At 40.4% G+C, this 17284-nt stretch overlaps 1 protein-coding gene across 3 annotated transcripts in view; it reads right to left on the bottom strand.

Moving 5' to 3' along the window:
* The window catches only part of GRAMD1C (GRAM domain containing 1C), a 53524-nt gene extending 37382 nt beyond the window's left edge, over window positions 1–16142 (bottom strand). For 2 of the 3 annotated variants that reach the window (XR_658097.2, XM_009289673.2), the window contains exon 1: window positions 15952–16074. Coding sequence is in view for 2 of the 3 variants with exons in the window: in XM_009289673.2 (XP_009287948.1) it covers window positions 15952–15999 (48 nt within the window). In the remaining variant the exon portion in view is untranslated. Of the gene's footprint in view, window positions 1–15951 lie in introns of all 3 variants that reach the window. The other variant, XM_009289672.2, reaches the window with a different exon arrangement.
* Between the last annotated feature and the right edge of the window lie 1142 nt (window positions 16143–17284).

The raw sequence follows: 17284 nt of genomic DNA on the forward strand, positions 1-17284 counted from the left end.
TGCTACTTCAAGGTCAGGTGTTTAAGTGCATATAACACAGGAGAGGGCAAAGTCGCCCTAACTCAGTTCAGCTTTAAAAAACATGTTAATGTTACCTTCTGTTACCATCAATAAAAGAAAGTCTTTATGTTTGACCACTGGTGAGTACATATTTGCTGTCCACTAATATTCTGAGCATTGCAATGTAAAAAGGCAGTAAGGGAGGGAGACAGAAAATACATACACCCCTACCCTTCTGAGAAAAGTAAGCATGAAAGCTTTAGGTGCAACTAACAGGGCAACATGTTAGACATGTCCTCTAAGCTGTATGCTTCCAGTTATATTTCAGCTATTTCTCAGATTATGGAAGTAACATTCTTGGAGAGCATGTCATCTGCTAAAGTAGATACGCTATGGTTTCTTGGCCTTGCCACATCGTGCCCCGAAACGCACACTTTTAACTGATCATCTGAAACAGGCATCCAATGGCTGAACCACTTTCAAGAAATGGAGTTCTTTGCAATTACTCTGGAAAGACACATGGAGAAGAATGAAAATCTAACTCGGATCTGTAAAGTTGCCACTTGTAGTTCCAGAGACCCTACAGTTTACACAGTCATACCTCAACTGACTGAAGTCTGAGCTTGTGAGGACAGCGCTAACATACAAGGGGAAAAAAGAACTAGTCTGTCATGAGAGCAAAAGAAAGTTCACAATCGTCAAGCCTGATTTACGAAGCCATGATTTAAGAAGCCATGCTTTTAAGGAGGGGAAGTACTTTCTCAAACACACTGTATACAGATAAGAGAAGAGCTACACCTAATTTAAGCATTTTTGTGGTTATAAGACAAAAGGAATCAGGAAAAGGAGAATAGGAATATTATGGTATCAGACACGTTTATTTTAGTGCCTGAATCAGCAAGTTCAACAGCTCCAAGAATCCAAACTCAAGATAACTTGAATTTTACTTAGAAATTGAATTCTTCTAGAGCATAAAACTTGCTCTAGCTTGTCTGAGAAACCCTTGTTGGCATTTAAAAGTGTTCTTTGTCACAAGTGACAAATAGGCTATAAAAAAATCCTTTTATTAATAGTAGATTTCTACTAAGTTCTTACGACATTTATGAAGAGCCAGCTCTGAATCTTTATCTAATGAGCAGAAAAAAGTGAGCACACTGAAGCTTTTTAACCTTATCTTTTCCTTACTTTGTATGAAAACTGACTCACTTAGATCTCTAATTATTACACGCTCAGTATGTGGCTTGGTTATTAAGAGATCACTCAATGGACTTGGAAAACAACAGGGACAATATTAACACTATTGGCACTATCAATTTCCTTAAGGTGAAGAAAATAAGACATTTCTATTTCTATGAATACAGCATCTCTCAATCATCATTATAATATCCAAGACGCGGCAGCATTTGAGGCAGGTTGCCACCTCCGGGTTACAAAACTTACCATCAAATATTAAAAGAAGAAAGGCATAAATTAGGCTGTAATATGACATTTAAGAAATAAAAACAGCAACACATTTTTAACACATGCACATTTCTAAGTTTAATTATAAGTCACCAGGAAACACTTTGCCTGAGGATAATCTTAGGCATTTATGGGTATGCTATATTTAATCACTAAGAAAATTATTAAGTCCAGCCAACAACATATTAGCATTCTTTATCTGAAGCCACGAAATATACCAGAAACCTATAAAACAGCATAAGCAGAAAAATCTTTTCAGCCTCATCCAGAAAGTTTTACAGAAGATAGTTATGCAAGAACCAGATACTACTTGAAGACACACACCCAAGTGATACTCATGCCTTGTTTCGAAATGGACCAGAGTCCAACTATATAAAGTCATGTTCCAGAAAAAAAAATGTTAACTTAAATAGGACTAAGCTGAGTTAGTTATATGATAGAAGCCTGTTAAAAAACAGCTTCCCTTCACATCTACACCTTCAAAGTGTGGACATTGCAAATAATTTGAGCCATTTAGCAAACTGCGGAGGAAAATTAAGCTACACCTTCTCCCAAGAGTACAGCAAAAATGCTAATCGGTAGGAAATTATTTGACTGCACATATAACTAAGCATGCAAATAGTCAATCAACCTCAGCAGAAAGGTGTGCATGTTTTTTTTTTAACGTTTGCTAATGACAGTAATAATTTTGCATTTGCATTGTTAGTGTTTTCCCCTTGTTTTGAGACACCACAAAAACCACGTTACCTGACAATTTGCATTCTATAATTTTGACATGCAGCTATGAATACAAACAGCTGAGAACACAGGTGAGTTGACCTCATCACTAGAGTAATACAACTCCGATGTCACCTCATTTTAAGAGATGCACACGTGCCTCCCACTGAGCTTCAGTCTTGGTATCAGTTACTGCCAAGTGCTTGGGGTCCCAGAATCAAACAAGCGTATAAGCAAGCTGCCCGACCTACTCCCCTTTTATGCTCAGAAGCCTCACTTAACCATCAAAATATGGCCAATGAGACTTATGGCTTTGCTCCTCTGTCTACAAGCAAGCAAATCCATGGCACTATCTCTACATCCCACTTAAAGACCACCTGATGTACTATTCCCCAAAGACAGAAAAGGTTGACCTGTACTTTCCTATGAAGTTTCTAGACATGGTCAAAAACAAATTTGGAGATATTAGTAAGGTTAGGATGAAAGTGCTTTTTAATCCTACACTAGCACATTAAAACAAACATTCAATATCCTGGCAAAAATTGTTGCATTTCTACCGAAGAATGCATTGTTCCCCCCCCCCCTTCAAATTATCTAACATCCTGCTTAGCATCAAGAGAAAAAAAGAAAACAGCCTCCAGAACAATACCACACAGTCAGAGACGAGTTTGATTTTATACAAAAAGATTACTTTAGACTACAAGTATTCTTGAAACTTACCTGGTAAGAAAAAAAAAAACCACCAAAACAAAATAAACACCCCACTTTCAGTCAGTGTAAAGCCTCACTAGGCTAGGAGAGCGCTAAGTTAACAGCCCTGAACAAAAGCCTCATTTAGCAGTATAAGGCAGGCAAACTTAAGACTTCACATACTCCAAAACAGATTCAGGCAGATTCATCTATAAACACAAGAACAACTCCCATGGCACACTGAGATGACAGTCTCTCTGCTGAGGCTACCTGTAAAACATGCCAAGTCTGACAAGCCTTTCCATCAGAGAAATGTTGATCCCACTGCAGCCATTTCTTCAGTCCAGAAAAGTTCATTATGACCATCCAATCTGATCTATAATGCACAAGCCACAGCTATCCCACAATTTAGCTCCTGCTTTAAAACCAGAGCTGCAATGACCAAACTTCCCTTTGGGAAAGAAAAAAAAAAAAATTTTACCTTCTTAAATTAAAAGTCACCCCGATGGAAAAATCCATCCTAGCTATGGATAGTTCTTCTAGTGGTCTGTTGGTTAACCTTATCTTCACTTCGTGAATTATTTTCAGATTGTGAGTATACCCCATACTGCATACCCCATATCTTCTTTTGGGGTAGGGATTAAGCTTCTCAAGTCTACTAGCAAAAAGATTTTTTTTCAGACTTATTCTCATGGCTCTTCTGAATCCCCTCCTATTTTCAAATGTGCTTCTTGAGAGTTAGACATAGCATTGCAGGAGTCACTGCAAACAGACATAAACCTGACTCACATTTGCTTTTAGGCACAGAATCACAGTGGAAGCTCACGTCCACGTGACTACCAGTCTCCCTTATCTTTTCACAGTTCTAGATGTACTTTGAAAGTGTCAGACTTGCTCTCTGTTTACCCTGTCACAAGCAAACAGCCCAGATCCACTCTATTACAGTGATCTATTTTCACTAACCATTCCTTGACAGAATCACAGAAGAACCTGGGGTTAGAAATAACTTTCAATTATTGAGTACTCCTAAGCTTTACTAGCAGTAACTTACTGTTCTTTTCTTTCTCTTGAAGCACAAAAACATTAAACTTGCCCAGGGAAAGAACCACTCACAGGACCTGAAGATCAACACCACCTTACTTAGGGTGACTTACCGCGCACTTTGGGACTGGATGTGTACAGGATGTCCACTTTTGTTTTTTTAAATAAGGAGCTATTTGATCACACCTGATTATCCACATAATTGTATTTAATTCATAGGTCATACGAGGCACGTCAACCAACAAAGAAAAAAGAAAGGAAAACAAGCAACTGCTGCCAGGGTTAGCTCAGCCGTTGTATTCCCTAGGAGCCTGCTTTCCAAAAGTTCCCATGCTCTCAAGGAAATGGAAACAAGTGGGAGGGGGAAGAGTTTAAGGAGCCAGGCCTATTTTACCAACATTCATTATATGCTCTTCTTCATTTACCCTTAACTTCTCTGGAGAGGGGAGTCTCATAAGCACAGGGCACTCTTCCAGTGGGCCACTGGCAGGCACAGGGGTGTGCACTAGGGTCATTACATCCCCTCCTGTGGCCCAGCCCCCCTCTTATTTGCAGAGGCTGAAGGTGAAACAGATTAACATTTCTTAGTGACTGAGCAGAAAACAAACAAATGGCAGTTCTCCTTCAGTGGCATCTGTGTACAGGCAGAGCAGCATCCAGCAAGAATTTTGGTGCAATTATGTCTTTCTTCTGTTCGAAATACAGCGTGTAAAATTTCAAGGAAGGGATATTAAAATACAGGGCATGAGCAAATACTCAAGCTACTGTACTTTCTAGGGTTTTGCGGTTTGTTTGGTTTTTTTAAACTCCTATGGAATCCCATAAATAAGACTAGAGAGTCCCTAGTCCCCCCAAAATAAATGTTTCTATTAACTAGTTCTCACAGATGCATGGACAGGCACACTAAAAATGTTAGACAGACTATTATTTACCACTAACACTGGTAGCTGCCAAAAATCCATGTAGGAAGAAACTCCTCAGAACTATTTCATTATGGAGAGCTTCTGAAATATTGGATGCCCACTTACAAAGTATTTGACACCCAGTGTCATGAAACTCACTGAATTAGGTACTTTCAAAAGGGAGACTGCTCCTATTTATTTTAAAGGCTGGGTCTAGTACATCAAAAGTGCTGTGTCACACACTCCCCTGCCTTATCTGTTCCCCGACTTTTGTCCAACAGACAGCACCTCAACAGTAGTCCAGCCCTCACCAGCTCCACTGTGGACACCAGCCTCATCAAGCCATCGTTGACCTGACATGTGGTAAGACCCTGCTTTTCTGAAAAGCAGTTCTGGTTGACTACTGACCAGGGAGGCCTGTATCACAACTGTTTACCCCACAGCATGACATGAACTCGGCTGGACTGGAATCCTGCTCACAAAAGGCCTGGTCATCTCCAGCCACCTCCTCCTTCCAAGAACACGAAAGAAGGTCTCATACTTGAGCTTTGCCTATGCAAGTACAAATATCAAATCATTTTGGAGCACGGCTTGGAAAACAGCCTACAAAAATCCACAACCCAAGTTGTCACAGTTACAATTTTGATAGACAAGAAAATTTAGCATCATATGAAATACTGGGAACTATGCTGCTAACATCACGTTATAATTAGAAATAGAACAAAAGTATCCTTTTTTGTGAAGAATTTTTAAATTTGGCTTCCTTCCCAAGCAGAAAGAAAGCTCAAAGACTTAATGTTTAAAAAGATGAAAGATGTAAAGTTCTCTGAAGAAATACCTTTAAGTTGCACAACCAGTTAAAGATTTTTTTTTTTTGTTAATGTTCTTTAGAAAAACAGTAGAAGAGATCTGGAAGAATTTTGTAACAAATTATTTCAGTTTAGAACATGTGAGGACCTCTCCCAAGTTTCTCCTTCAAGATCCCACCAGAATTAGCTCAATTTCACAAGCCATTACATCTCACTGAAATAGGGTTCAGCTGAGGCTATTGCAACAAGGTCTATATTTAGACTGACAGGGCTCTATTCTCCACTCAATGGAGGTACAATTTAACTATACACATTACCAGATGACAGCTCAGGATATAGTTTTCATAAGTACCCTCTATCAAGAGGGAACAGCACCTACTGAACATGCATCTTGCAAACACAGGAGGAAATACACTTCAAGCATAAAAAACCCTAAGCCTGCTGGGAACACGTTACAGCTGAGAAGGCCGTCTTATCAATGATAAGAAAGCCTCTTGTCATTAGTAGTATTATAGACCTTTCCCTGAAAAAAAAAAAAAAAGTTTGGATTGAGAATATCCCCCGCTTATTCTGAAGCAATTGCTTTGTAGTATTCAGTACTTTCTGCAAATAAGCGTTCTAAAGCATTTTTAAATGGTGAAGCCAATGTACTTTCATAACAACTCTGATTTGGATATAAAATCTCAAGTTTGACATGTACAGTAAGGAGCAAAGCATATGCTCCATTTCAGAAATAAAACTAACTGAGGCACGAAGCTAATGTAAAGTCAGAAGACACACACCCCCTACACATACCTCCTCCTCTAGCTGCCTGCAGCCTGTTCCAACCCATGCAAATCCCTGGCCAACACTCAGGCAGCCTCTACAGCTCCCCCCTCTCTCACCCAGTTGCTCAGAGCCAGTGCTGGACACCATCCAGCAGAGCTAGCTAGCGTTCTGCCAGCCTCTGCTTGCATGCCAGGGTGGAAAACAGGCTGAAACACACTAGCCTTGCAGAACATGCACACAAATGCTGCAGCAAATGGTCAAAGAAAACTTAAGAGGTGGGGGGGCATAGAGCTGCCCAGCTACAAACTAAAAATCACTATAAATGGATTTTGGGAAGCAGACTGCAGTAGCATAGGTCATTTCAAGTTCACAAAAGTCACAAAGGGGACAGCAGAGGAAAGTGCCATCACCAGGGAAACACCAGCTTGGAAAGGAGCATGCAATACCCAGAGCTCCTCCTCTGCGTCACTGAAGGCTACAGCCCATGCACAGACTGTGCACCAGCCTTAAAGATATACTCTATCTACACCTGGTAACTTGGTGAGGACCCAAATCTACTCTCACACAAGACTTGGCCATTGTCTGCTTTATAAGTCAAGCCCTTGCTAAGAGACCTCCTCAGTCTGAGCTCCAGAGCAATGAGGGGAGGACATCAGGGCATGCTTCATGCACAACCAAGCTCCCAAAATGAGTACACTACCACCCACCCCTTCAACCAGCTGCCCAGAGCTCAGTTCTTCATAGGCACAGAGCAGACACTTTGAGGCAAGGGACATAGGGCTTTGCATGCCCGTCAGACCTCTCTGCCTGCTGTTTTCACACGTCCACTCTGCTTTCTTTGTGCCGTCTGTTCCCTTCTATGTGTCTTTTCTAGGACCTGTCTGCTGCGTTTCTGCAAATAACTAAATGAAGTCAGGCTGCAGTCTGTGTAGGGGACCGTTCTGGAAGCGAGGAGGATTACATAGGAAACAGCAGGCTGCATACAAACCTGACCTCACACAGACCACGAACCACTACAGCAGCAAGGGGCTGCGGATTCCCTCTTTGCTGTGTGGCACCACCCACCCATCCTCAGCTGCAAGACTGTGTCCCTAGAAGTTATCACAACACACATACAGTTTCAGAGCTACAGGAGACGAGGCAGGTGTCTCTATGCTACATCCACCTCGCTCACTGAAGGCCCAGCCTCCTACACATGGTATCCCCTTGGGCACTTGGCTGAAGATAGAGCTAATGACTCACTCAACAGCAGGGAAGAGAAATCCCTCTCCTAGCACAGCCCTACTGAGGAAGCTGAAAGAAGAAACAGAAAAATGCATTTCAAGGCATTTTAATCATTCTTATAATCAGATTTAAATCTGAATGCCTGAAAGGAGAAGATAAATACGGCCCCACTGTGTTCAATTACAGTCATTTTGCCAGCCACAACTGCTCGATAGGAATAAGCGGTTGTCTTTGTGCACCTAGATGGGTGGTGGCACTTTAGATGGCCCACAGTTCTGTTGTCAAGACCAGCTACATATGTAAATAGCAGGAACTAGTTTCACCAGAAAAACAGGCAACTATTCTGCCTTCCCAAAGCAAAGCTAGGATACATGACAAGGAATCTTTGTGTGCTGAAAGAGCAGCAAGATATTGGGAGGCAAATCCATACAGAAAAATATTTGACAATTTCTTTCCATCAGAAAGACAGTAAGAGGACTCAAAGTGATCTCAGAAAGGCCCTGCCAAAGTCAGGGTATCACTGTGACTCAGGCCTCAAAAGCAGCATCAGCATAAACTGATTTAAGTGCATTTCCTGTTTATAAGATAACACCACCTTCAGCTGATTAAACACCCAAGTCTGGAAGTTTGCAATTAGCAATAAGGCTGATAATTTCAGTTTCAAATACAATTATTTATATAACTGCTACCAAGTACTTCTGAGTTTGGATGAAATAAACATTTACATTTTAAATAAGAAGGTTAAGCAAAAAGTTCAAGAGCTTTGGACACTTCCACAGAAAAATATCTTACAACTCTGAGCCGGAAATTAAGGTGCTTTTAGCTCTTCCAGGAGGCAAGATGCTCCAATCTCAGATTTACTCAGCATCCTCATTGATACCACCCATAGCTGGCAACAACTTCTTTGGACCTGGTAGTAAAATTATGCCTGTAATGCCTCTGCCAGAGACCATGTTTCATACTGCCTCCCCAAGACACTAGCACAAGCCACATTCACAAGAGTCTAAAGTGCCTAGCTCCTTTTCATTTTAGGGAAAAACTGTGGATCTGTACCTACTTTCCCGACTTCAAAGACGCAGCATTCAAGCAATTTATTTATTTATTTATTTATTAGTAATTTTATCACAAGAATTGGTGATAAAACTACTAAGATTAAAAACAACCTTTCTTTTTTTAAGGATTTAAAGGATTAAAAAACAAACAAAAAACACCCCAAAATCCCATGATACATTAAGTTCTAAAACAAATTTAACACAAATAAACCAAGTGTGTTTGTATGAACTCTGCAGTTACTATTTTAACATTGTGTAATTGAAATTAGTTTGTCACCCTCCCAACACCAAGTTACCCTTTACCTCAGATAATTTTTCTGTTCCCAAGTTTAATTTCAAGTCCTGTAACTACGTTGTCCAGGTTTCAACAGCCATAAGTATACTAACTAATATGATGCAATGGCAATTAAAAGCTCAGTCAAGATGATTTCCTTTTGGATAAAAAAATACATTCCTTTCTGAACAACAGTTTCATCTGACTCATATTTCTTCCTACAGCATGTGTGCTAAACAATTAGCCAATGTTAGTTGTTAAGAACATCTGTTCCTTCACCTGATCTTTCACTGCAGGCTGCCTAAGTAATGAAAAAAAATTCAAATTGCTTACCTTTAGACTTACTTGATCCATTTAATAAGCAGGGGGAAAAAAAAAAAATCCAGACTTGGGATGGGGGGGGACACCTCATACAATAAAGTAACTATAACACACTACTTCTGAACTCTCATCTTCCTCACCTGCAGCAAAGTCCCACCAACATTACTTAATACAAAAGTAGCTAAACACAGAAGCAAGAGAGTGGCATACCTCAGTTGCACTTTTCCCTTCTTACTCTCCCAGAACTGGACTCCGGCACCTCCAATCTATCTTAAAGTTTAGTAACAGTCCCCAGATATTGGGCAGAAAAAAGGTCATGAAGGAAAAAAACAATCCTCTTGGTAGCAAGAGTGATAGCAAGACATATTTTGAAAAAATATGACTTCTCAAAAGATTTACTCCACTTTCACTTAGCACTTCAGATTTCATAACTGATCTGTGCGATTTACTTTTCAGCAAGTCACAGAAGGATATGTAAATATTTTGGATCAGGACTATGGTGAAAATCTGTAGGAGCGTATTAGACAAACTACAACAGTAGTTACACAGTTAATGCAGTAGTGACTGTAGCCTACTACATGAACTGTTGGTATAAATTACACTGGTCATCTCATCAAGCTTGTGATTAGTCCTACTGCATTTGAAATTACATGGAAAATAGAACTCATCAAGCAATTGCCCCAAAAGTATTTTTCTTACGAAATATCTAACGATCTCTTCCTTTTCTACCTTAGAAACCAAATGCAGATTTTACTGTTAGTCATTTCTATATTAAAAGATGCTACCAGATTTGATTGAACCATTCCCAACAAAGACAGACCATACATTAATTTTCTTCAGCTTTATACAAAAATGGAATGCAAAGGGCCAGCTATTGGGAGACATATATATCAGTACAAGCTGATCAGAGCTACACACACACCATGGTTCATGATCACATACCTCCACTCATTCTGAACAAAAGGTGATATCTTGAGTCCTGGTGGGTAGGCATAGCAGAAAACAGAAGGAGAAGCTGTGAAGTTGTATGAGCAAGCTGGAGTCCTTAATGACTTTATCCGTCATTTCCCTAGGGGCTTTAGGAGGTTGCAGTAACAAATACACAATCTGAACACATTTACCAAAGTTAAAGCTTGTGCATGAATATCCCAAGTATAAGCTTTACTGACCCTGCAAGCAACTTCAATAAAAAAAGCACTATCTAAAAAACCCCACTTACTCCATGTAATTTCTAAAACGCTGCCGATATCACCAAGGAATCTTGACATAGCTCAATTAGTGCATAACAATCTGCTGCACAGGATGAAACAAAATTTAACTTCCAGAGTAGTCATTAGCAGAAAAGCCATACACTCTTGTCTAGAATGCTCTTATGTTTTTGGATAGGTAAGTATGTGTCCCAAAACATCTAAACCTCAACAAAAGATTTCAGATTTTGATTTTTTTTTTCTTCTTAAACATCTCCTGGAGAATTTTCTACTCCTAGCTGCTGCTAATGACTTAATTCAATGTACCACTAGATAATCACATCCTGTACAGTTTTGTTTACCTGTCTTCCTTCCCTCCAAAAGGATGCAAGTAGCTCACCTGTAGCAGACTTGAAAGACGTTACACCACTGCTTCTTTGCAGAAATACTGAACAACAAAGCTGTAACCAAACCAAAGACCAAAAAAGAACTTAACTTCCATCTCCTAGATTTGCCTTTTAAAGCTTTCATTCCATAAGCTATGAACTCCCCTCTCATTAAAACGGATATCATGATTCAACCAACTCCATGCTGATTTTCTGAACTGTATTGCATTTGTGATGTTTTTGCTCCCAGTGACTTACAAAATAAGTAAATCACACAAATCTGAAGTATTTTCTTCCTCATCTATTAAACTTAACTTTCAGATTCTAGACTAATTCTTTAGGAGTATGTAATAATAATTCACATTATATAGAACTTCCCACTGCTGCAGCTGGGGAAAGCTCATTTAGACAGGGCACCAACTGGCAGTCTTTGTTCAGAACAGGCTGAAACTCGATGGCATTCAGATCTACCCCAGTGCTCAGTTTGAAGCTGCACCAACAGCAATAAGGAGATTCCCAGGGTGAAAATAAGTCAGAAAAACACTTTAGCCTAATCAGCCATGTTCAAGGGCTAGTCAAACTACAGTTTATCTTTTCTTACCACTGCTTCTGTATAATCAGTGCTATCACAGGGCTTAAAACAAGCACCTATTCTAGAGATTCCAGATGGGTAAACAAACAATGTACTAGTGCTACAAGTACAGCAAAAGCTATTTATACTAAAGGTACAACATTTCAGACAAAACAGTGTAAGTGTGCTTAAGATTTTTATTCTCTTCAGAGACCTATAGCATTTATCCAATTCTCATCCTCCTCAGCAGACTCCTTCATACAAGCAAATAAAAAGGAGGCTAAAAATCCTCCTCCGATGTCACAAGCTGTGATGTCTCTTCTTCACAACCCAAGCACTTGGAGGCACAGATGAGAAAAGCTTTCTTCAGAAGTAACATACCAAGTATACAACACAAGAGATGAAGCAACTGTCAGAGGGCCGTAAATTTCAGTCTGCCAAAACATAGTTACCAATTTAACAAGCCCAGTAAACCATTCCCAGCATGAACATGAGTCTTCAGAGAAAGGTGGAAGGAGCATTCAAACAACTATAGATACAAGAAATATTTCATCTAACCCTTACTAGTCTTGGGCCCCAAAGTACGTCAACTTGTATCTGTGCTGCGTTATCATCTTCCAAATTGTAATGTGTATCTGCACCCCTCCTGTGCAGGTTTGAGTCATGTATGTTTATCATATTCTTGGCATACATATTCTCACACGCTCCCACAGACTAGCTCTCTCATAGAAACCAAATCCACGTTTATCAAAATTCAAAATCCTTTTCCAAATCTTGTGCAACCTCACTTGTTCTTGTATTGTGAAAAATAAAAGGCTTACTTTCACTTTTCACTGTATCATTTGTTTGCTTCTATTGTACACCTTCACACTGACTAACCCTTTAAACTGACTTACATTGCAATCAAACTGGCTTTTTTAAAGCCTCTTTTATTATTTTATTTCCAACGCCTTCTTGGCACCTCACATGTCCAAATTCTTAAACAAGCCTCCCAGATAAAAGCAATTTTCTGAGAGATGCTCATTTGATTTCAATTCTTTCCACCTACCTTTTCATTGCAAGGGAAGGACTTACTTTTTTGTTCTTTCTTTCCACAGGCATTCTTCTTATTGTGAACTTTCTTTGACTGTTTCTTAAGAGAAACTAGAGTCCCCAGACAGAACACCTTCACTTTTGACGCAAGGATCCTTTTCATTAGCTTCCTCATTCACCTTTACCTTCTTCATTACAGTAGAAGAACACTTAAAGATTTTCACGGGTTTCTTCTTCCAAGGATATTAAGTTTAATTATATTTCAATATGAAGAGTGTAAAAAGGATAAAAAGTGAACTCAGGATCTTGAGATAGGGCTTCCAGATGCAACTTAATTTCCAAAGCATATTTGACTTTCATCATTTCTATTTGCAGTTGCCAAAACTAGAAGCATTTAATCAAAAGTAGATGCAAGCTTTACAGGTTCCAGTAAAGAGGAAAACCCCTGAGATTAAGTTTGCAAGCAAGTTTTTTACTTCCTCCCATGAGGTTATAAAAGTCTAGCTTTGTCCACCTCCAGCAAACAGTCTTAAAAAAAAAAAGCCACTCAAAAAAACCCACCTTAAACAGCAGTTAGAATTAATTTTCTGTACTACTGTAAGCAATTCTTAAACTGGTAGTGTTACTTGCTCAAAATTTTTCCAGTAAAGCTATCCAAAGTATTATTTTTTTTTTTTTTTAGAGATGGGGAAAAATTATGCATAGTGGGATTCTCTTCTTTTCTTCCTTCCCTGCTAATTTTCCTGCTACCCTTCCTTCTCCCCACTCACCACAGTCAGGAAAGAGATTATATCCCAGAGTCTCCCAACCCAAGCTTGCTGCTAATTACATGTGCTCACAGCACCTATTGAGCATTCATGATACCTGGCCTGACTTCCAGAGGCATGGCACAACTGCCTACTCCCACTCAAATCCATGAAAAATTGAAGTCAAACCAGTCAGGCTCTAACATCCACATTTGGCTTCCATCATCAGAGAAGCAAGAGTACATACTTAGAAGAAATGAATCCTTGGAGCAAACCAAAGTTGTCAGAAACGTGCAGCCTCTCAAAGCAAATAACCCAGGCAACCAAAGCTGATCCCGGGATGCTACCGCAGGCTAGCCTTGCTGTTGCAGAGATTTCTTAGTTCTGCTGACTTAAGAGTAGGAATGAACATAACAAATCCACACCTGCCACAGGACACTACGATCGTTTTTTGCCAAATGTTAGTGACACACGCTTTGTACACTGCAACAAGCTGACTTCCGTGTTATCACCTACACATTTACTATGACTCAGTATTTAGAGCGTTTTAATGATTTGTTTATATACTCAGCAGCTGATCATCAACCGTGCAAGTTATTAAAACACGTTTTCTGTCTAGAAGAGCAGGGAAAGATGCCAGTGACATAAGGTTTTAATTAGATCTTAATTTTTGCCTCGAATTTGTGACTTTCTGCCTCTTGCCACTTGTAAGTTCAGTCCCCTTGAAGCTGAGAAAATGAGTACTACAGCCTCCTATAACCAGACTGATAGAGGCTTTTAAAACTAATCAGTGACGTAAACAGTACAGCTAGAACTTTACAAGCCACAGCAGTATCTTACAAGAGGCAAGTATTTACACAATTCCTTTGTTTGCACCGCAAGGTCATATTTGCAGAACCAGATAAACGCTAACTTCAAACAAATACTGAGGTCTAGAAGAATAAATCATAGGCAGAAGGCAACCATTTAATCATATCGGAGAACAACTCACACTCTCTTAGCGGCCGCCACTGCACTGAAGAATCCCATTCCCCTGAAGTTACAGGCATGCATTACTACGGGAAGCAGAAAGTAGCACTGTGAGGACACACAATACCCTGCACCCTCTGTTCAGAGAAACTTCTAATCTTCAGCATGTGTCTCAAACCTAAAAATGCAAAGCCAATAGCACAATTGTATTCTTCATATATTATACTTTACTGACTTTTAGATTGCCAAGCTTATCAAGGAAGACCAAGTTGCTAACTGCAAGTCCAACAAACTGACCCCAAGACCTAAACAGGTTTCTTCCTCACAGAAACTACCAACTGCATTGACGGTTGTATACAAACCATCAAGAGTTAGTTTACACAGTCTAATTTGCCATCTAATGAGAGCATAGCTGGCAGTTACAATGTCTGCGCAGCATAATTTGCTATCAATTCAAGTACAGAGATACAGCTGGGCACAGGCAGAACGGCCCCGTATTGTCTTTGTCACTGTAGGAACAGTGGAGAAAATACTGAATGATCCAAGCACTCACTCCCTAGCAACACAATTCTATGACCTACTGGGATTCATTCGGCCTGTCCCATTTCCATTGGCTCCAGACCACTGTTGCTCAGTTTAAAAGTACACATGCATTTTGGAGGAAGTTTATGCTAGGGCCTGAGATGCAAAATCAATGTTCTGACCATTAGGACATCCGCTTAGTTTGAATAGGAGGGATGAAAAGACATACAAACTAGATTTATACATAAGGAGTTGGGACATCTGATCCCCCAGTTCTGCTCGCAGCTCTGCCACAGATTCCCTATGGCATTTGCTAGTTACTTAATATTTCACCTGCTGAGCACAATGAACACTCTGATGACCTCATCAGGACAAGGACATGGTAGTCCAGATGATGTTCCTATGCACAAGCTGAAGCATGCCAATTTACTGAGGCCACCTGATGCAGAAACTGAGTCACACTGTCAGAGCTGTGAGGAAGGGAATCCAAGTCTCTCACGAGATCAGGTATTACCCTGCCTGTGGCTGAACACACAAGGTTCCCCTTTCCTATCTAACAGCAGCAACCCATCCACCAAACCAACAGCAAAACATACACTCTAAGTCTACACCCATAAGTTTACCTTCTCTCATGGCAATGGGGGGGGTGGGGGGGCACAGAAAAATCCATCAAAAGCATGATAAGAGTATTAAAGACCACACTCTCTACTTCCAGTGAGGCATCTCCCTGGAGAGGAGCAAAATTTAACCCCTCCTTTCTGTCCTTCTTATTCACAAATCCCATTCTTCACACAGAACACAGGAAGCTTATTTACTCTTGTGGAAAACAAATGTGTTTACTTGACAAAAACAAGACACTAGGAAAGCACATCAGAACTACCCAACACTGAGAATCAAAATTCAGCTCTTACTGTCAAAAAGCATCAACAATGTCTTTCTAAAAGCATAAAGAGACATTGGACAGGTTAATGAACCATGCAAGGAACTGGGAGACAGGACTGAGCACAGAAGCCAGAAGTCCTGTCACGAACTTAATACGTGACATCAGGTAAACAACTTCACACCCCCCCTCAGTCTCAGCTTACACTTTAGTAAGCTGATAATGATAAAATTACCTACCTCACTACATGGGTGGAGAATGCTTTACTAATTCATGACTACAAAGCAACTTGAGAACTGTGGATATAAAGCTAGTACATATACACACATATAAATTAAAATATACATATATTATCTTTATAAACAAAACACAAATTAGAAAAGAGATAAAACACATTACCCAAAAGCTCCAGTCAGCACTCCAGCTATATTGAGCAGGACCCTGCATTTTCTCTGTGCACGAACTAAGAGTCTCCTCTGAATCGGCAAGTAGCTGGCTAATAAGACCATGATCCACTTCATGAACTTCCTGTGAACAAAGATGCAAGGTATGTAATTCAACAACTGAGGAGAAAGGTGAAGTAAGAAGATGGTTAATCCATTTAACAACTATATATTAAATGAAACTTGACATGCTAGTTTCACCAAGGTGAGTGGCATGGAAACACTTCCCACTGACAGCCTTTTCATCATTTTTTAATTTTTTCCGGAGTACACTATATTTAATTGTTACTTACATTTTTATCAGAGTATTTTATTTCCACAGCAGCCCCTCAACTTGCACATTGAAGCTGCACAGACATTTAGAGCTGGAATAACATCAACATGAGACATCAGCGCATAACATGCAGCATATCCCTAGAATCTGTGGGACCTTTCAAAACTTGAGAAAGGTCATGCAGGTGTAGCATTTACCAGAGGACTGACATATATTATAATACAAATACATCAAATATTTATACTTAATATTAGTTACACTATAAATTGTATATTTTGTCATATATAAATACAAGCGCAACACTTCAGAGGCAAATAGTTCTATCCATATCACTTATTATACAGATAAGCACTCTTCTGTTGCACTCTCCCTTGATATCAATATTCCTCACTAGGGAGGTCAGTTTTACTTTATGAAGGAAAACCGAACCCCAGAAAGACACTTGTCCCAAGACACCTAACAAACTGGAACAAAATCAGTTCAGGGCCCTAACCAATAACTAACACAACCTGCACTACAGGATCCATCAGTAAGGACAAAGTTGGGTTTCGAGTCCAGAATGACTCAAAACCAAACCGATGCTGGCACACATGCATGCCCATGGCTAGACAGGGGTGCGAACACCTCACCTGCAGGCCAGTGCTCCTCCGAGGCTCCAGCCAAGCCCGCGGCCCAGGCTGGGGGCGAGAGAAGGTAACCGGGTGAGGCAGAAAGCGGAGACGCTCTCACCGCCCCGAGGAAACACCCTACGTGGCGTGAGAGAAGGGCTGCTCTCTGGAGATTTTCCACGCAAACAAAAGGACTCGCTGCAACTTCCACCAGCTGCTGCTCACCACCCCGGCTTCCCGCACAGCGGACAGACCCGTTCATGCCACGGGAGTGACGCTCCCGACCCACCATATCGCCAGAGTTAAGCGGCTACCACAGCAACTCCAAAGCCGCCTCCCCGCAGCGCTTGGGGCGCTCCTGGGCCTCTCCCCAGGCGGCTCTCGGCACCCGAGAGCCCAGACCCTCC

This window comes from Aptenodytes forsteri, unplaced genomic scaffold (assembly GCF_000699145.1).
Source record: "Aptenodytes forsteri isolate BGI_AS27 unplaced genomic scaffold, ASM69914v1 Scaffold61, whole genome shotgun sequence".
NCBI classification, from domain to species: domain Eukaryota; kingdom Metazoa; phylum Chordata; class Aves; order Sphenisciformes; family Spheniscidae; genus Aptenodytes; species Aptenodytes forsteri.